This window comes from Terrapene carolina, unplaced genomic scaffold, assembly GCF_002925995.2.
Source record: "Terrapene carolina triunguis isolate 2854851 unplaced genomic scaffold, T_m_triunguis-2.0 Scaffold89, whole genome shotgun sequence".
Lineage (NCBI taxonomy): Eukaryota > Metazoa > Chordata > Testudines > Emydidae > Terrapene > Terrapene triunguis.
This window is the reverse complement of record NW_020664440.1, coordinates 16,201,488-16,221,846: the sequence shown is the minus strand read 5'-3', so window position 1 is coordinate 16,221,846 and position 20,359 is coordinate 16,201,488. Positions and strand designations below refer to the sequence as shown.

Below are 20,359 nucleotides of genomic sequence, written 5' to 3'. Positions count from 1 at the left end.
CCAGTTAATTCGAATTAAAGGGCACTTAAAATCGATTTCTGTACTCCACCTCGACGAGCGGAGTAGCGCCTAAATCGATTTTGTTAATTCGAATTAGGGTTAGTGTGGCCGCACACCACCGAATTACTGTGTTTAAGTTAATGGGGTAGTGTGGCCGCACACCACCGAATTAATGTGGTTAAAAACCGAATTAAGGTGCTTAGTGTGGCCGCGCACAATCGAATTTATACAACCTGTTTCCCAAATTCGAATTATCTAAATTCGGATTAATTCTGTAGTGTAGACATACCCTAACTGATTACTCTCATTGTAGTTGGTATGGCAACACCCATTTTTTCATGTCCTCTGTGTGTATATATATCTTCCTACTGTATTTTCCACTGCATGAATCTGATGAAGTGGCTTTTAGCCCACGAAAGTTTATGCTCAAATACATTTGTTAGTCTCTAAGGTGCCACAAGTACTCCTCGTTCTTTTTACTGTGAAAAAAATAATTATTGTATGAACAGGGCTAACCGGAGGCATTGCCGCAATCCCCAGCCCTGAACATACCGAAAAGACACATCTGTAGGGAGAAACACGCAATCCAGGTGCTAGCATGGGTGCTGGCTGGATCTAATAAGTAGCAGTGCTTCATTCCATCCTGAAACTTTCCTGTATTACTGCTCTGAGATTAGATTCACGTCAGTCTTTCCATCAAGGGGGGATACTTCATTTGTTTTGACATTTATAAATAATGTGTGTCCATCACAGCCTCTGAGAGGTAGTGTCTTCCAAGGGATAGGACTCTGGGCTGGGCCTCAACAGACCTGGGTTTTGTTCCTGGCACTGCCACTATCTTGCTATGTGACCTTAGGGAAGTCACAGCCTTTCTCTGTGCCTCGGTTTCCCCTCCCACCTTTATGTGTTATATACTTGGCGAATAAGCTACTCAGGACAAGGACTCTATCTTGCTATAGGTTTGTACAGTGCCTAGCACAAAGAGCCACTGGCTGTTAGGAGCATGGGCATTACCCAATCTGGGGGTCCATCTGGTAAGTATCCTGTCCAGGGCTGTGGCCAGTACCAGCTGCTTCAGAGTCAGAAATCACTGAGTGGATTAATTATCTGCCCACTGAAGCAGTTTCTTCCTTTCCCCAGTGAGCTAGAGGTGAAGTTGGTTTGTTTTTTTTTACGCGCCTCTACCCTTTGTGGAATTGTCTTTGACATATTCCTTGCATAGGCGCTGACTCCGTGGGTGCTCCGGGGTTGGAGCACCCATGGAAAAAAAATAGTGGGTGCTCAGTACCCACCAGCAGCCCCACCGATCAGCTCCTCCCCCTCCCCCCAGCTTCTCCCACCTGCTGGTGATCAGCTGTTCAGCAGCATGCAGGAGGTGCTGGGTGGGGGGAGAGGGAGGAGTGGGGGCAGGAAGAGGTGGAGCAAAACAGGGTGGGAAGAGGCAGGGTGGGGGTGGGCCCGGGGGGGAGGGGGGGGGGGGGGGGGTGGAGCCTGGGACGGAGCGGGGGTTGAGCACCCCCAGGGAAATGAAAAAGTTGGCACTTCTGGTTCCTTCTGTGAGCTCCCCATCTGGTTCCCTTTATGAATCTTCCCAGTTGTTCTTGTCTAATTCCAGCCCATCAGCTGATTGCAGTTTGGATTTATATAAGTGTTCTTAGATGTTGTACTAGGGAGGCCTGAGCCCATTACCTTTGTGATCAGCGCATTATCTTTTATTGGCTTGTAGATAACATCCGTCATTTGGTCACTTAATGACTTTTAAACACCGTTTTCTCTTCGAGCTGTTCCCTCCATTAATCACAGCTGCTTACATGTGTATCTCCTGGAGAATCCCAAAGCATGTTTGTGGGGGCCAGATCCTAATCTCAGGTACGTGGATGTAAATCTTGAGTGTCTCTGTTGCCTCCGTTATCATGGGGGGTACTCGGCATCAGACTCTGCTCCTGTGTATCTATATATTAATTTATCTCACTTATATGATCCTCATCACCATAGAATCTGGGCTCCTAGTGTATAGAGCTAGCGTGTGGCTTTGCCACCAGCCCTGTGTGAGGGGCACGGCACCATGTCGTTACACTGCCCCAGGAGCAGACTCAGTCACAGTCTGGTTCCAGGTAAAAGTAATTTGTGTCAGATCTACACCTGGTTGGCTCAGATATGCTGGTTAGCACCTTGGGGAGGAAGAAACCTGGATCCACGCACATTCATGGGAGGAGGAGGAGCAGCTCCATGGAGCTCATCCCATCCAGGACCCACGTCCCATCACCAGCCAATGACTGCCAGCATTCTATATCTTGCAATAATGCTAAAGCAGCAAAACATGTGATGAAATCCTGGACCCACTGAAGTCAATGGCAAAGGTCCCATTGATTTCAAGATTTCATCCAATGTCACTTCTTCTTCGCAAAACTCTCCTGAAAAAGGAAGAACAGTGAAAAAAGCATTGTGCATGGTTCTCACAACACTCTCTTCAATGATACCAGAGAGATTATTGCATAAGGAGGAAGAACATAAGGGAAAAGCATGTGAAAGTACTAGCCCACTTAGAATTTCTACATCTCTCATGGACTTAAAGGCCCCCAACATATTTTCTTTGTAAGATAACTACAAAATGTATATTCCAAGTGTATTCTAAATAGAAATTGCTATGTTTTTATCAAGAAAAAGCAATCCTGTGGAATGACTATTCAGTGTAATGAACAGTTATTGGAGGGAAGAGGCTATAGAATTAAGAAGAAATGAGTGTCTAGATGAGTTTAGCAAGGGCAGGTCTACACTAACCCCCCAATTCGAACTAAGGTACGCAACTTCAGCTACGTGAATAACGTAGCTGAAGTTCGAAGTACCTTAGTTCGAACTTACCTCGGTCCAGACGTGGCAGGCAGGCTCCCCCGTCGACTTCGCGTACTCCTCTCGCCAAGCTGGAGTACCGCAGTCGACGGCGAGCACTTCCGGGTTTGACTTATCGCGTCCAGACAAGACGCGATAAGTCGAACCCAGAAGTTCGATTTGCTTGCCGCCGAACTACTGGGTAAGTGTAGACCTACCCCAAGAAACTGTGAACGAGTGTCATTAACATTCACTTTGAGCAAAAGAACATCTTAGATAGCTTTTTACAAACTCCAGATCAGCAAGGGAGTGAGATTCCTACATATCTTGGAGGATTTGGGCCTAAGGGACAGATTTTAAAGGTATTTAGGTGCCTAAAGATGCAGATAGGAATCTAGTGGGAGTTTCAAAAGCACCTGAGTAGCTAAATATCTTTAAAAATCTGGGCCGAATTTGCTGGAGGAAAAAACCCTCCATTCTGTGAAATATTCATATTGAGACGGAAGTTAGCAGTGGTGATGCCAGGAGACATTGAAAAAAGAAAGTGTTCTTTCTTATTTTGTAGCAGCAAGTTATTACTCTAAAAGTCTTGCTCGGAAGGGTCCCAGTCTTTGATTTTTTTAAATATATTGTCAAATCGTCCAGGCCTGAGTTCCAGGTTTAAACTTGGTCTCTACCTCTTGTGGTTGCAGATCAGAGTAAATGAAAGAGATCCACAAACAGCCGTTCTGGGAGCTGAACTGCAATCTGCTTCTAAACCAACTATAAATCCCCCAGAGCTGTAGTGTACCCTCTAGCCCCATATTCAGTAAACAGTGTAGTTATGAAATGCATGTTTCATTAGTGTTTGACATTCGTCTATGTTGTCTGATTATCAACACAAAAGAGAATAATTAATCTGCAGCTCCAGCCTGTGGTAACAGATGGGGTGCTTCTCAAAGGTTTCACCACAACCTTAATTTTTTACTTCAAGAAAACAACATCGCTTCACTTCCAGTTTCCCCATATGCTTTTCGCTGTTGCCAGCCATCCGGAGTCTGGGGAGCAATTCTGACGCCCAGTTAACAAAGACAGCCAGAGACCGAAACAAGAGTAAAGCAACAAAAACATTCAAGGCATCATTTGAAACAAAAAGTTTAAAGCAGATAAATAAATAAAGTTACACACTGCAGCTGACTTGTTTAACCTGTAGCGTTATTTTTTGGGGCAACTCTGGTGCATGGATGCTATTTACATATCTGTAAAAGGAGGAGAACGTGATTTACCTATAAAAAGAACAGAAGTACTTGCGGCACCTTAGAGACTAACAAATTTATTTGAGCATAAGCTTTCGTGGGCTACAGCCCACTTCTTCGGATGCATAGAATGGAACATATATTGAGGAGATATATATATATATACCCATACAGAGAGCATGAAAAGGTGGGAGTTGTCTTACCAACTCTGAGGGGCCAATTAAGTAAGAGGAAAAAACTTTTGAATTGATAATCAAGATAGCCCAGTACAGACAGTTTGATAAGAAGTATGAGAATACTTACATGGGGAGATAGATTCAATTTGTAATGGCTCAGCCATTCCCCATCTCTATTCAAGCCTATTCTATTTACCTATGTCACAGGGGTGCTGCTGTGAGGATCAATCAATCCAGGGCTCTGCATAACAGGGAAAATGTTACGGCCAATCTTATTCATTATTTTAGTTGATCATTTACTTAAAACTGTTTTTACCCACTTATTTGGAAGACAGTGTGCCCAGGTATAATACATTCTGATGTGTTCCCCTGTGCTAAACAATTAAATACACCTGGGGGGACCGGGGAGTGGAAAATAATAAAATATTTTCCCGAGGAAATAACCTTAGTTTGTAACAGATTAAAATGTAGCACAAGACAGAGCAACTATAACTAAAGAGGGAAATGTTAACATTTCCTTTAATGCCTTTGTTACCCCCATTGTAAATCCAGACTAACACCCTGAGCAGTTACTACAGATTTATGCCAGTGTAACTGACGTCAGCACCCAGATCCTAATTCTTTAAGCTATTCTTTAGATGACCAGGTGAAGCGGTGGCCTCTTTCGCCACCTAGGGGATAGAACTATAAATGCAGCAATTGTACAGTATGTAGATACCCCAGCAGCAGCATATTTTATCCATGATGAATGACTCCTGAAGGGCTGACTCCAGTCTCCTTTCCTCCTCCCCCGCTTCCCTGCTTTCTCACCACCTGGATTCATTTGAGAGCAAAGTTGTGGAGCAGCCAGGCAGTCTCACAGTGGGGGATTCTCACCTGAACTCTTCTGAGCATGCAACTCCTTGGTCTTGTGTTTTAAGCAGAAAACAGCAACTTCAAGAAGGAAAGCTGGGAGCTGCCAAAGGAGGGAGCGGAGGAAGGTAAGAAAGCACCTTTTAATTTTGATCTGTTATGTTAGCAGTATTTTGATTGGTCTACGTCCCCAGCTCTGCTTGTGGCTTTTTCAGATGAAGATGGAAAAACTCACTGCAAGTGGGAGAGGGAAATCCAATGATTCCTTGTCCGACCCTCCTGGCTGGTTGTTGCTATGAAGTGAATGAGGGGGAAATGATTGAGAGGTTCTTGACATGTACATTTCAGTAGGAAAAAAGCAATGCTCTGGGAAGGCCCTGCAGTGACTCTGAACGGGATGGGGAGGGAGAGACATTGCTACTGAGATGGGACAGTGACGTTGGTTTGCTGTAATGCTCCCTCCCTTGCTTTGTTTCTGTTTGAGGAGGACACGCCAAGTGCCTTCGGAGGGGATGAGGTGGATTTGGATGCTAGGACTATCTCTGCCTCAGGAGGACTGAGACTGGCTCCCCTTGGCTCATCTGGAAGGAAGAGAGGACAAGCTCCCAGGCCAGCAGTCACCGCTACTGAAACCAACAGAGAGGGAAAGGAATCAAAACTTGGGAAGAGAAGAGAAAAGAAACAGAGGGAAGGGGAGTTCCAGAGGCAGGAGAGAAGAGCTAAAAACCATTAGGTCTCCTGCAAGGGGAGGCTGTAAAGGCGAGACACTGCACAGGAGACCCACACTGAAACTCTTGTTGGTGCAAAGTGCTGCATGGGAAGGGGCTGGCCATGGAGAAGTTGTCCCTGGAAGGGAACGACCTGTGGATTATCAACGGCTCACTGATCAACTCCAGCCTGAGCCTTGAGAACCGGACTTATGGGGTCAACAGCACCACTGATCCCCTGAAGAGGAATGAGGACATGGCCAAGGTGGAGGTGACGGTGCTCTGCCTCATCCTCTTCCTCGCTCTGACGGGCAACCTGTGCGTGCTGCTGGCCATCCACACCACCCGGCACAAGCACTCCCGCATGTACTATTTCATGAAGCACCTGAGCATCGCTGACCTAGTGGTGGCCATTTTCCAGGTTCTGCCTCAACTCATCTGGGACATCACCTTCAGGTTCTATGGGCCAGATTTCCTCTGCCGGCTGGTCAAGTACCTGCAGGTGGTGGGGATGTTTGCTTCCACCTATATGCTCCTGCTGATGTCCTTCGACCGGTGCCTGGCCATCTGTCAGCCCCTGAGGTCATTGCACAGGAGGTCTGACCGGGTATCTGTCCTCCTCACCTGGCTGCTATGCCTGCTGGTCAGCATCCCCCAGATCCACATATTTTCCCTTCGGGACGTGGGCAATGGGGTGTATGACTGCTGGGCAGATTTCATCCAGCCCTGGGGAGCCAAAGCATATATCACCTGGATAACCCTGACTGTTTACATTATCCCTGTGCTGATGCTGAGCGTCTGCTATGGCTTGATCAGCTTCAAAATCTGGCAGAACGTGAAGCTAAAAACAGCCCATGAGAACAACATGAACCTGTCCTCCAGCGGTGCAGGCCTCTCCAGGGTCAGCAGCATCAAGCTAATTTCTAAAGCCAAGATCCGGACAGTCAAAATGACCTTCATCATAGTCTTAGCTTTCGTAGTGTGCTGGACTCCTTTTTTCTTTGTGCAGATGTGGTCTGTGTGGGACAAGAATGCTCCCAAAGAAGGTAAAGTTCTCCCTCATTTCATATATAGAAAATATATATTTGCATGTAATAGTTAGTGTTGGTGACTAATAATTAACACATCAGTTGGCTGCAAAACAACCATTCCAGATGTGATGGGGGTGGTAGAGAGATTTCAGTCTGAATCAAGGCTCATTCGGGTGCTGAAAGGAGAGAGACTGATGACTTGCATCTGATCCAAGGCATGCAGTTTTGACACTTCATTGGAGTCACTCCTGGTTTTCTGGGGGATAAGGAACCAGAATCAGCCCCTCGGGGTCTTGAACTGAAACCTGGAAAACAGTTTCCCTCCCTGTTTGCCAAGGCAATTCTCATTTGCACACAATGTGCACTTCTCTCTTTTGTCTGTCAGCACGGCATAGTTATAGCAGCTTGAGCATGTCTGCTGAAATGGCACCCTGCAGGGTTGGGTGTGTCAGGGATCCAGGCTGGGGTCCTGGGGAGCCCTCCTGGCTAGGCCCGTGGAACCTTTCTGGAGACTTGAAAGTAGGTCTGCCACACCTTAGGCCAGGGCCTTAACCACCACTCTACCCCCTTCCTAAACAGAAAAGCTCTGGTTTCAGTGCAAAGCCGGATGTTCCAACACAAATCTGTTTTTGCAAACAAAAAGATTGAGAGGTTTGGTTGTCATTCCAATGTGGAACAAACATACAAACCTCGGAATTTGCTGCAAAACAGAATATTCGTCCCTGGCTCACCTGTACTGGACACCTTCTTTGTAGTGTAAATTCAAGGTCATTTACAGGAGTCAAGCTTCATTAATAATAATGCCTAGAGATGGCTTCCCCATTAATTTCTGCAGCGCTTTGCAGGCATATACTTCCGACTGCTGGGTTTTTAAAAATATCAGGTACTGGCCATGACTAATGTTAAATGTATCAACAGCACAGAGCAGCCGCTCTCAGTGGCAGGGGAATTGGGGGTGAGAAACCCTGAAACCAGCTGGTTTGATATCTCAGTCTCACATTCCCCAGCATCTTCTCTTCCCTTTCAATGCCCCTTTCTTCTCTCTCCTCTCCTCTCCTCTCCTCTTTACTCTGTTCTTTTTTGCTTTCCTTCCTCCCTTTCTTCCCTCCGCTCCCTTTCTCTCTTCTCTCCATTCTCTACACTCACTGCGATGCTCTTTGATGCTGGCTGTAGGTAGCACGTTTCCCTTAATGTTCCAGTGATTTATTAGTGAGTTGGAAAGAAAACATTTTTCAAAGGGCGAAGTGCCATTTTTCATACAGGAACGCTGCAGTAGCTAAGGCTGATAACAGGCAATAAAATCCATTACAACTCTCTATTTCCCCAGTACTTTCGAAAGCACTTTCCCCTTCGGGCTTTCTATTTCCCCTTTCTATTCTCACTCTGTGCTCTGAATTGGAGTCGGAAAGTTTGAGGAAAATCCTTTCCGTCCTTTTTTGAGGTAGGGGAGAGTGAAAAAAATATATCTTGGGAACGGCAGTTTTTAAACAGATCAACAGAAACTTGGCCTGGCCAGAGCCCTCGCTGAGGGCTAGCACCTTTGCGTGGTTTGGGGGAAAAATAACTGCTAAGTGGACACACTAATGCTACTGGAGACAGCCTGCTCCTCAGCAGCTGACTTCACAGCTGCCCATAGGGCAATGCAGCTCCTGCCTTCCCACAAGATGCTCCTCTCCCTCCTTCGGGCAAGCTCCTTTCAATGATCAATTACTGTGTGTAAAAACCGAACCCCCCCATGGGAGATTTTTACATGTCCCCAGTAAATCTGAAACAGAGGCTGTGCCTCAATGTATGTATCTGCCGTTCTTTAGTCTTCTCTCTGCTCTCCTTATTGCTGGTGGAGGGAGTATCCCATGGGAACTTTGTCCTGGCCAGCTGCTCACCACATGTGTCTCGGTTGTTCACACTGGTAATTGCATCTGCTTTGTAGATGTCTAATGGGATAAGAAGGGTCCTTATTTCCTTTCATTTTATTTTAAACATCGGCTAAGAAGGGCTTGCTAATGATGCCCTCGCAAACATAACTCTCTGTCGCGCTGTTGAGCTCCCTTTCAGAACAGGATAGAATTGTAGATTCAGAACCGATGATTGCTTACACATTGCTTTCCGGGCCTGCATGTTTGTGCCACTCGTTCTCATTTACTCTGTCAAATGATCGGTCCTGTGGTGCTTTACCTAAGAACAAGCAGACTTTGAAGGCAGAGCATGTTAATAACTCATCCTGGTTATTCACACATCGGGCTTGGGAGCCAGGTGTTTTGTCTACAGCAAAGGATGTTATTTTAGCAAGAGCATCCAGTATATAATAGGATCTAATGGCACAGGAGGAAAACCTCTTGTGAGTTATATTAGGAACAGTGAATGGTAGTAACACTTAGCAGGGTCAATAGTGTGAATTGCACCTTTGACTTCCTTCTCCAAAGCGCACGTTTCCACCACTTGAGCTAAAGGACTAACTCCTTTAGCTAGCAGCAGTAGTAGGCTCTTAGCCTTGATGAGGGGCAGTAACTCAAGGGGGACACAGCACCCAGCACGCATAACTGATTCGTTACCTAGCAGTCTGGGATACTATAACCCTTTGAACCCAGTGGATATAAAGTTTCCACCACTAAGCAAGCACCCTGCCTCCCTTTTCACGCTGCTTTCTCCCTTAAACAAAATAAGACCCCTCTGAACTGTCTGCCAAGTCCCAGCAGTTGAAACAGCACTGCTGGGTGGGTACAGTGCCTCATGCTTCCAACCTACTTTGCTGCAGTGCTGGTGCTGTCTTTCTGTAGAAAACCTTTTGGGGTACTTCTTAGCCACTAATCTTGGCTCCTGATTCATGCCCCTTTCCCCTGCTACTGCTGCTTCTAAATCAGATAGAGCAGTTTGGAAAGTCAGCAAAGGGGAATGGGGGGGGGCATAGCAGGAATGGAAAGTAGAGGTAAGACTTTCACCAGGTGATGGAGGTGGGGTGAGACAGACTCAGCAAACCCAACACATGCTCACCTCCAACTGATTCAAAAAATCTACCTGCTCCCTCGCATTGTGCCCACTAGTGGTTTCCCCCAGGTCCTTGGAAATTACCCAGATTCTAGCTCAGGGATTGGCAACCTTTGGCACATCGCCTATCAGGGAAATCCGCTGGCAGGCCGGGATGGTTTGTTTACCTTCAGTGTCCCCAGGTTCGGCTGATCACAGAATGGAAAACCTGTCGTATGAAAGGAGACTCGAGGAGCTTGGTTTGTTTACCCTAACCAAAAGAAGGCTGAGAAGGGGATATGATTGCTCTCTTTAAATATATCAGAGGGATAAATACCAGGGAGGGAGAGGAATTATTTCAGCTCAGTACTAATGTGGACACGAGAACGAATGGATATAAACTGGCCGTCGGGAAGTTTAGGCTTGAAATTAGACGATGGTTTCTAACCGTCAGAGGGGTGAAGTTCTGGAACAGCCTTCCGAGGGAAACGGTGGGGGCGAAAGATCTCTCTGGCTTTAAGATTAAGCTTGATAAGTTTATGGAGGGGATGGTTTGATGGGATAACGTGATTTTAGTCAATAGGTCAATAACGTGCCATCGAAGGTAATTAGTATCAACGGTCAATGCGGGTCTGGCTGGAGAATCTTGCCCGCATGCTCGGGGTTCTGCTGATCGCCATATTTGGGGTTGGGAAGGAATTTTCCTCCAGGGTAGATTGGCAAAGGCCCTGGAGGTTTTCCGCCTTCCTCCGCAGCATGGGGCAGGGGTCGCTGGCCGGAGGATTCTCTGCGACTTGAAGTCTTCAAATCATGATTTGGGGACTTCAACAGCTGAGTCAAGGGAGAGAATTATTCCAGGAGTGGGTGGGTCAGCTTTTGTGGCCTGCATCATGCAGGAGGTCAGACTAGATGATCATATTGGTCCCTTCTGACCTTAAAGTCTATGAGTCTATGAGCTCCCACTGGCTGCGGTTTGCCATTCCAGGCCAATGGGGGCTGCGGGAAGTGGCAGCCAGCACGTCTCTCGGCCCAGGCTGCTTCTCGCAGCCCCCATTGGCCTGGAACAGCCAACCGCGGCCAGTGGGAGCTGTGATCGGCCGAACCTGTGGATGCTGCAAGTAAACAAACCAAAGGCTGCCGATCCCTGTTCTAGCTGATATCTCTTTGAGAATGAATTAGGCTCCAAAGGGTTCGGTGTCTGTTTTGCCAGATGTTTTGTCTCTGCAGTTTTGTGTGGGTGTGCACTGTTTTCTGGATTTCTGTTTCTTTGCGCAAAGGAGTGTATCTCATTGGAAGGAAGGATTCAAGAGACGTGTGCAAAGAGGTGTAGCAATCAATCGAAATGTAACTGAACTGTGTGCCATTGCACAATGCCCCTGGTTTTCTTGGGCATAATAGTAAAAGAAAGGGAATGCGTCACAAATAGCTGGCAAGGTTTACACGATGTATGCAAATTGCAGAAGTCAACAAACAGCAAACAAAGCCCTCTGCTTGAACACACAATTATTAGGGGGCCAGATGTTGGGGGGAAGGAAACATGTTTAAAAAGGCTGCATGATGCGCTGTTTCTTAATGAACAAAATGTTTATCAGCCACCATGTGGAAAGCCTTCATCATGGGATCTGGAAAGGGCCACAAACAAATGAATGTCAAATGTTTTCCAAATTAGTCCTAAATTGTCCCCTTGCAAATTGACTCCAGGGCTCCAAAACCTGCAGTGTTTGAAAAGTCTGTCTGAGAAATTATCAAACAGATAATGAGTTATTGGTCTTGGAAGAGGAAAAAATCCTCAACTGCTTCTCTGAGTGTGTTTGCACCGTATCTAAACAGTGAGGGAGTATGCAATGTTACTCGAAATTGTTGTAAGCTAGTCACTGTCACCTTCTAGTGTTTCCCCTTGATGCCTCTCTATGAAAGGGGAAGCGTACTTTTAATTTTGTCATGGAAGCAAAACATTTCTGTGTCATTTTGCATGATGCTGAAACCTATTGCGATGAGCAGGCTGCCGCGTATGGAGTTATATTGCCACCTGTAGGACGTGACCGGACTACTTTGTTTAGAAACTTGTCCAGTGGTTGTTAATTGCATGTTCTTGATAAATAAGATCCAGCTATCATGCACAGGGTCAAAATCTCTGCCTTTGCACTCCAGAGGGAAGTTGGAGAACCTTTTCCTCTGAAGTCGGATTTTCCTTTTATCATGGAGCAGTTCTCCTATGTAAACCTAGGCTAAATACTTTATCAATTATTATTATTATTAATTATGTGTGTTGCGTTAGCGCCTTGGAGCCCCAGTCATGGACCAGGACCCCATTGTGCAAGGCACTATATAAACACAGAAAAAAGAGAGAGTCCCTGCCCCAAGGAGTTTACAATTCATAGATTCATAGATTCTAGGACTGGAAGGGACCTCGAGAGGTCATCGAGTCCAGTCCCCTGCCCGCATGGCAGGACCAATCTAAGGCAAGAGTTTAGAATTTTCTTTTACTTTTCTTTTACTTCTCTATCGCTAACTCAGCCGACTTCCGTTTACACTGAATTAAACAAACAACACTCTTCCCTCCAGTACCTTGCTGATAATTCGACAGAGTAAATAGGAATGAATGACCCCAATATCAAAGCAATCTGTTTGGTTCCTCTGCAACGGCTGTGGGTGCTATGCTTTACTGTGTGTGCTTTGCATTGTGTCTTCTTGCATTTGTCCTGGGGCTTAAAAGAGGCCTGAGCCTGCGTCACTTGAACAGACCCCAACTCCCTATGATGTGGAAGTTTGGAGTGTGTAAGGAATAAAAGACTGGGCCCTAAAGAAAGAATTTAAAAGGTCCTTTGCTAGTTTAATACATTACTAATTTGAGGCCTGATCCTGCAAACATTTAGGTACCTGAGAAACTATCCACATATGTAAAAGCAGCAAAGAGTCCGGTGGCACCTTATAGACTAACAGACGTATAGGAGCATGAGCTTTCGTGGGTGAATGCCCACTTCTTCGGATGCCTGGGTATTCACCCACGAAAGCTCATGCTCCTATACGTCTGTTAGTCTATAAGGTCCCACAGGACTCTTTGCTGCTTTTACAGATCCAGACTAACACGGCTACCCCTTTGATACTGTACACATATGAGGAGTCCTATTGACTTCATTTCAAAAAAGAAGTGAAATAAGGATGTTCTCGAAATACACCTCCACACACGTATATACATATGTTGCCTGACTCATATTATTTACTATCTTCACAGCATGGGAACATGCGCTCCCCTCCTTGCTATATTCTTCTGTGATTTGCATTACCTAGTGTTATGACACCCCGATCTACTCAGACCGCAGCTTCAAGTCCTCTTTCATGGTTGCATCTTCCTCCTGGGAATCCCACTGGCTTGAAATATTTGTCAGGGAATTCCCAAAAGCAGTTATGTGTATGTTTAAAATATTCATCCGTTTTAATCTCTTGTGGTTACACCATATAGTGTAATTTTTAAACATGTTTCATAGGCTTGTGTGGTGTGTCCTGTGTCTTAACCTATGTTTAAATGGGACTGAAGTAAAAAGTAAGCAAACACTTCAACATCTGAGTAACTTTATGCTCCAGAAACTTTTCACCATTTCAGGGGGGTTTAGATCTTGGGGGATTAGCCTGGCCCTTTTCAGAGAGAGAGAATTGGCCCAGCTGGGGAAAAAACATTAATTTCCCCGCTGTACAGGGAGGAGATCTGGGTATGGGAGATTTGATCTAGGTCCAACACAGTTCTTCTTGCTCCATGCCCTTAAGAAAATGCCTGTTTCATGCCACTTGCCTTCTTATATGATGGGCCAGGGTTTTGTGTTGTACTTGAAAGACAGGACCCATAGCAGCAGCGTAGTGCCACCACCCATGTTGCTGATTGCTCAACATCATTCTCAGTTGCGGGAGCACTGGGTCAGCTGTGAGTGAGAGAGAACAAGGCAACTACAGACCCACCAACATTTCTTGCCATACATGCAGATCTGTCATCTAAGTACTGGCTAGGCCCAGCCCCACTTAGCTTGGGAGAGCTACTAAGTTAATAGAAATAAGAGATGGAATAGATCCATAGAGGTCTCATCCATTCTCTGACTAGACTGTACCCTACAGTTAATAATCGTAATGAAGACCTACTTCTTATATAGCACTTTTCATCAGTAGATCTCAAAGTGGTTTACAAAGGAGGCAAATATCATAATCCTCATTTTATAGATGGGGAAACCGAGGCATGGAGCGGTGAAGTGACTTGCCCAAGGTCATTCAGCAGTCCAGTAGCAGAGCTGGGCATATGACCCAAGTCTCCTGAGTCCCAATGCTGTGCTTTATTGACTGGGTGATTAAAACCTCCCAATTCTCCTTTGTCTATTTCAGTTTGAAGTATGAACACAGTCCCAGCTCATATGGCTGCCGTCAGTCCATTGTGGAGAACTTTTTCCGACATTGCCCAGTACAAACAATTCATAATGCTTTGGAATTTTGCAGCCATTTTCATGACATGAACATGACATGAACTGTTCTGGCAGCCGATGTTCCCTTTTGTTGATGCTGGAATTGGTCTGGGTAAATGTATGTTGGCGTTATACCACGGCAGATCAGAACAGACAGCATGTGGATCAGTTTAGGGTGTCATTCAAATCACACATCATCACTTTCTTTCCCTACAGAAAAACCTTACAGCTAAGGGTACGTCTACACTACGAGATTAATTCGAATTTAGATAATTCGAATTTGGGAAACAGATTGTATAAATTCGATTGTGTGCGGCCACACTAAGCACATTAATTCGTTTTTTAACCACATTAATTCGGTGGTGTGCGGCCACACTACCCCATTAATTTTAACCACATTAATTCGGTGGTGTGCGGCCACACTACCCCTAATTCGAATTTACAAAATCGATTTTGGTGCTACTCCGCTCGTCGGGGTGGAGTAGAGAAATCGATTTTAAGCGCCCTTTAATTCGAAGTAACTGGCTCCGTTGTGTGGACGGGTTAAGGATTAATTCGGATTAACTCAGCTAAATCCGAATTAAAGTCGTAGTGTAGACCAGGCCTAAGATGCAGTATAGTTGACATACTAATCTTTATATCAAAGAAAACAGTTGTAAATGTTTGTAAAGATCGGTAAATGGAGATGATGCTGCAACTCACCTAATGGCATCATATTTGTCAGGATATTGGGACATTCCCCTCAGCAGTGTCACTCACTCATTTTAAACTAATCAACATATTATTTTCACTCCTAATCTGGAGTGAAATGAGAATGAATTACAAGCATGTCTCCAGTACAGTGGGCACATTGATATTGGGATACTAAAGCCCATCCATACTGGGCTACCTTTAATACTCCATACTAGTCAATAATTAATGATACTCAATCATAATTTACCTGTAGATACTGCCTTTCACATCAAAGATCCCAAAGCACTTCCCTACCTATGGCACATTGCTTAAGTGCTTTGCTGAATCAAGGCCTACTAGAATGCACCCACTTCTGGAGTGGAGGGTATTCGACACAACATCACAAGGGCAAGACTTTTATATGACTTGGTTAAAGGTGCACTGTGAACGTTTTTCTTTTAAGCTGAAAAACTTCGGCTGATTTTTACCAAGGCAGAAAGAAATAGAAGAAGGATCTCAGTTATAAACAGATATCCAGTGAAGTTACGTGGCAGCTCATGTTGATAGTTGTGAAATGTGTGGGGGGTTTTTAATCTATGTTCATTGACAAAGCTTCCTCAGAGCCTAGCCAAGGTAATGGAACTCTACCGCTGATCAACATGTGCCTTTCTCGGAGAGAGCTCATTTCCCTTTGAGTTTTGCATGTGTGGCTATAAATGGCACTGCCTTTTGGCCAAAGGTTTTTCCAGAGGCGGTGCTACTGATTTCCATGTGCTGAAGCAGCCTTGTTGTTTTGTGACCAAGGCCCTGCTATCCTTTCCTAAAGCGCATTTGTAGCTCAGGTCTCCGGATATTCATTTGCCAGAGGACCTTTTTACCACTTAGTAGATTCATTCATTTATAAGATATTCACAGGGTGCCTTGCACTCTCAATACCTACTATGCAGAGCTGGTCAACATTTTTTTTACAATACATTTTTCTTTGTTAAAAAACAGGGTTGCTATGATGATGAAATTTCTTGCCAAAATGTCATGGCTGACAAACCTTTTCATTTTTGGATTTTCTTTCGTTCAGAATGGTGAGAAAATTTCCCATTTCACCCCCCACTTCCTGTAACCAACAGGGAAAAAAAAAGTTTCCCCTCCACTCCTCCCTTTGTCTTACTTTTTTCCCCAAAGAAGGGGGGAGGGGGAATAAAAAAGTGAGAAAAGGGGGTAAAGGAACCAAAAATTCAATATGAAATTTTTCATTTAAAATATTTTCCATGGAGAAATGGAAAAAAAGTTGTGAAAACTTTGGAATGAAACCAAACCTCCTCGGTTTTCAACAGCTTTTTGAGAACACGTCTCCCCAAAACTTTTGACCAGCTCTACTATTGGGAGTGGATGGTGCTCATTCCTCACAGGATCAGTTGCATTTTTATCTAGCCAAAAAGAGCCATGTACCATGCCGAGGGAATACATTAAAGCTGGGATGCAACCCGATGGCGGGGAGGTGTGTGGCTGGATGCCAGTTAGCTGTTGCTTGATGATTTTGGCATGCAGTTGCTATGGGTGCTCAGTAGGTCTGATCAAAGGTTGAACTGATTGGACTTAGGTTCAACCCCGTTCATAAATGAAGACAGTGGTAGTGGAATGTTATTAAGCAGAGTAAAAAACACCTGCCAGAGAGTGACTCTTTAGCTAGTTTTTATTTTTAAATCTCCGTTTCTGTTGGGTGTTTCCTTTACAAAAAGTGGAGCCTGCCCCCGACCTTCTTGCCAATCTAGGACAGAAGCCAGGGGGTGAATGATCAAGGAGACTGAATTACCATGCAGTCCCATATTCAGGCCCTGGGCTGGGCAGTAGATTTCATCCCTCATGCACATGAGCGTCATCTACTTGGGCTTTGTTGTCCTTATCTCAGGACTTCCACTGACTTCACTGGGCGTTGGATGAGGCCCCATGAGGGTTAAATGACTTTCAGCCACAGTAGGGTCTCATCTTTCTCAAGGTAAATCCCACAGGGATGTACCTCCTTGCAGATCCAGTGTCACCCAGATCAATCTATAGCTATGTCCTGAAGACTGTCTGGCTGGATATTCAGTGACCAGGAGCACCAGAAGCTCACTAGAAGTGGAGGGGCCACCGGTGCCCAAACCATGGCCCCACCCCCACTCCTCTCCTCCCCTCAAGGCCACATCCTCATCCCGCCTCTTCCCCAAGGCCCCAGCCCCCACTCGCTCTATGCCCCTTCTCCCCAGTCGCTCACCTTTAAGGCAGGTAAAAAGTGGTGGGGCCATGGCCTGCTGACCCACCCTGTTCTGGCGCCCCTGTCCATGACTGGTGATTTTATTGATCCCTGACCATGTAGCAGCATTCCTTGGTAAACATGCTTTGTAATTCATGCTGAGGAAGATTGAAGAGTGGTGTATTGACATTTTTACTCTCATCATCATTGTCAGCTGCTCCATATTAAGTGGCAGGGCAAGATCAGCAATGAGACTATTCATAGCCGAACCCACTGACTGCCTCCATTGGCACTGATTCGGTTTCAGCAGTTTTCTTGGTATGGGCATATTATTAGGATGGAAGACCAACGAATTATGCAAGCCATTATAGGTAACTTATAGCAACATGCCTGTGCGTGAACTCCATTTAAAAATAATTGTCAAAGGGTTCTCTCCCCCCACCTGCCCTGCCCCACCCCAAAACTGCACTCTTGAACTGGCAGACTTCACGCATCTTGTGTTTTCAATGTACAAACCTCACCTGTGGGGTGGAAAGCCATGTATTCTGTGTGTTTGCAATACTGACAATCAATCAGATGCATATAGGTCTGGTACAATGCCACCTGCATCCACTTCCCCTCCTCCCCCTTGCCCTGATTTAACTGTTAATTGAAGAATCGTGGTTATGCAATTAGACGTTGTTACATAAATTTGAAATAACCATAATTTCCAATGGCAAAGCTTTGAATATGAAAATGTTCAATTAAATGTCAAAGAAAAATGACAGATTCTTCCCATTCTAAAAGAGTCTCACTCTAATTAGGTGGCTTGAATGTGAGCAAATGCTGACTACGGATGGCCTTGATGATCTAGAAATGCAATGTAGGCCTTTTCACGCTACAGCCTGAACACACACAATGGCCTGGTCTACACTACGACTTTAATTCGGATTTAGCTGCGTTAATCCGAATTAACCCTTCACCCGTCCACACTACAGAGCCAGTTAATTCGAATTAAAGGGCACTTAAAATCGATTTCTGTACTCCACCTCGACGAGCGGAGTAGAGCCTAAATCGATTTTGTTAATTCGAATTAGGGTTAGTGTGGCCGCACACCACCGAATTACTGTGGTTAAATTAATGGGGTAGTGTGGCCGCACACCACCGAATTAATGTGGTTAAAAACCGAATTAATGTGCTTAGTGTGGCCGCGCACAATCGAATTTATACAACCTGTTTCCCAAATTCGAATTATCTAAATTCGGATTAATCCCGTAGTGTAGACATACCCAATGACTGGTAATTTCTAAATTGGCTAGTAGGGAAAAAGATAGGTAGACGGATGGAAAAGCAAGGAAGCTTTGATATGACAACTTCTTTAGAGCTTATTCACTTCCTAATCAGACAATGGCAAGTGGGCATCAGGCTGCTGAGTAGTGGGGTATCTCAGCTTTCCAGCATAACACAAAATAAGGAGCAAGAAATTCACTGAGATGGGGAAAAATGGCTTCTATCCTGGGGAAGACTTAAAAACAATGTGTCTTAAACATCAATTGATTTATTTTCCCCATATTTTTTCACAATTTCTTTTTACCACGTGCAGCAATTGAGCTATTTTTGCTTAAAGGGACATAATTTGTTCTGTCCTGGACTATGGAAGGGTTTGGGGGGAAATTCCATTGGTTTGTCACGGTAGCATTAAATCAGCGAGAGTTGGGCCCACAAATTTGTGTGTTGATCAACTGGGGACATGGGAGTCAGGCCAGGATGTTGGGGAGGATGTAGGTGGATTCTGGGATCAGGATCTCCAAAAGCCACTATTTCACTAGGAGGGTGGTGAAGCACTGGAATGGGATAACCTAAGGAGGTGGTGGAATCTCCATCCTTAGAGGTTTTTAAGGTCAGGCTTGACAAAGCCTTGGCTGGGATGATTTAGTTGGTGTTAGTCCTGCTTTGAGCAGGGGATTGGACTAGGTGACCTCCTGAGGTCTCTTCCAACCCTAATATTCTGTGATTCTATGAAAAGCCACAATATCTTCTCACTGGACATGCCCAGGTTTTCTTGCCAATGCCTAAAGATCATTGAATGGCACTTTCACGTTGTTTTCCTGCTATGCTTTCTACCTTGCAGCATCCCCATTTATCATCGCCATGCTCCTAGCAAGTTTAAACAGCTGTTGCAACCCGTGGATCTACATGCTTTTCACGGGCCATCTCTTCCACGACCTTATACACCGGTTCCTCTGCTGCTCCACACGCTATTTAAAATCCAGGCAAGGATGTGACCTGAGCGTCAGCAAAAAAAGCAACTCCTCCACATTTGTCCTGAGTTGCAGGAGTTCAAGTCAGAAGAGCTTCACTCAGCCTTCCACAGCCTGAGAACTGTCCCAGCGCTCCATGGACTCCATTACTACTTCACTCTGACCATCTTTAATACATATTTGTAAAAAAGCTGTGATTCAGAATATGGTGGGGAGGGATTTATATATGTATATATATATATGTGTGTGTGTGTGTGTGTGTGTTGAATTCTTTATTTAACTGAGGCAGGAATAAGAAAAGAACTGCTGTAGTCAAAAGCACAGTTTGGAATGGATAGCTTAATGGAGTTCAATTCAACGGATCAGATCCTGAATCCTTCACTCGTTCAAGTCAATGGAGGTTTTGCATAACGACTGAATAATAACTATGGGGCTTGTCATGAAAGCTGAGTAGACTTACTGAAGCTGATGAGCCAAATTCTAACCTGGTGTAAGTGGGTACAGCTCCACTGACTTTAAGGAGTTGCACCACAGGGATGGCACTGAGTAAAAGCCACCCGGGCTGTCCTTACTCAAGTAAGAACGTATTACTCATGGAAGCAGTTCCATTGATTTCTGTTTGGCTCAAGGTTTGTTTAAGGCCTTCTAATATGTCTTTATTCAGCAATAATGCTCCATTGGCATCAAGTGAGTTTTGACTGAGTAAGGATTTTGGCCCTGATCCTGAAACTATGTATGCACATGATTAGCTTGAAGCATGTGAGTAAGTCCCATTGGCTTCAGAGGGACCATGCATGTGTTTCAGTTTAAGGATGTGCATAAATGCCTATGAGATCAGGGTGCCGGTACAGTAACATGTATGCTGATTGTGTTCAAAAGCTTTAATTAAGGCAAATACTTGGGGTGAATTTCTGGCTCCATTAAAGTCAATGATAAAACTTCAGTGGGGCCAGGCTTTCATTCTTTGGTTTACCATAG

General features: G+C 45.0%; 1 protein-coding gene across 2 annotated transcripts; it reads left to right on the top strand.

The window, feature by feature from the left end:
* The first annotated feature begins 5,093 nt into the window (after positions 1 to 5,093).
* On the top strand, positions 5,094 to 19,602 carry OXTR (oxytocin receptor). 2 transcript variants are annotated; one of them, XM_026650253.2, is made up of 3 exons: positions 5,094 to 5,220; positions 5,580 to 6,845; positions 19,252 to 19,602. In XM_026650253.2, the coding sequence occupies exons 2-3, from the start codon at positions 5,924 to 5,926 to the stop codon at positions 19,497 to 19,499; spliced, it is 1,170 nt and encodes a 389-aa protein (XP_026506038.1). In that variant the 5' UTR covers positions 5,094 to 5,220; positions 5,580 to 5,923; the 3' UTR covers positions 19,500 to 19,602. The 2 variants fall into 2 exon arrangements, with proteins under 2 accessions (XP_026506038.1, XP_026506037.1); XM_026650252.2 differs by having other exon boundaries at positions 5,577 to 6,845.
* Positions 19,603 to 20,359: the final 757 nt, after the last annotated feature.

Bases quoted from the DNA above. Each gene is read 5' to 3' on its own strand.
- OXTR (XM_026650253.2), top strand. From the start codon at position 5,924: ATGGAGAAGTTGTCCCTGGAAGGGAACGACCTGTGGATTATCAACGGC. The intron at 6,846-19,251 runs GTAAAGTTCTCC...TCTACCTTGCAG, and splicing joins CAAGAATGCTCCCAAAGAAG to CATCCCCATTTATCATCGCC.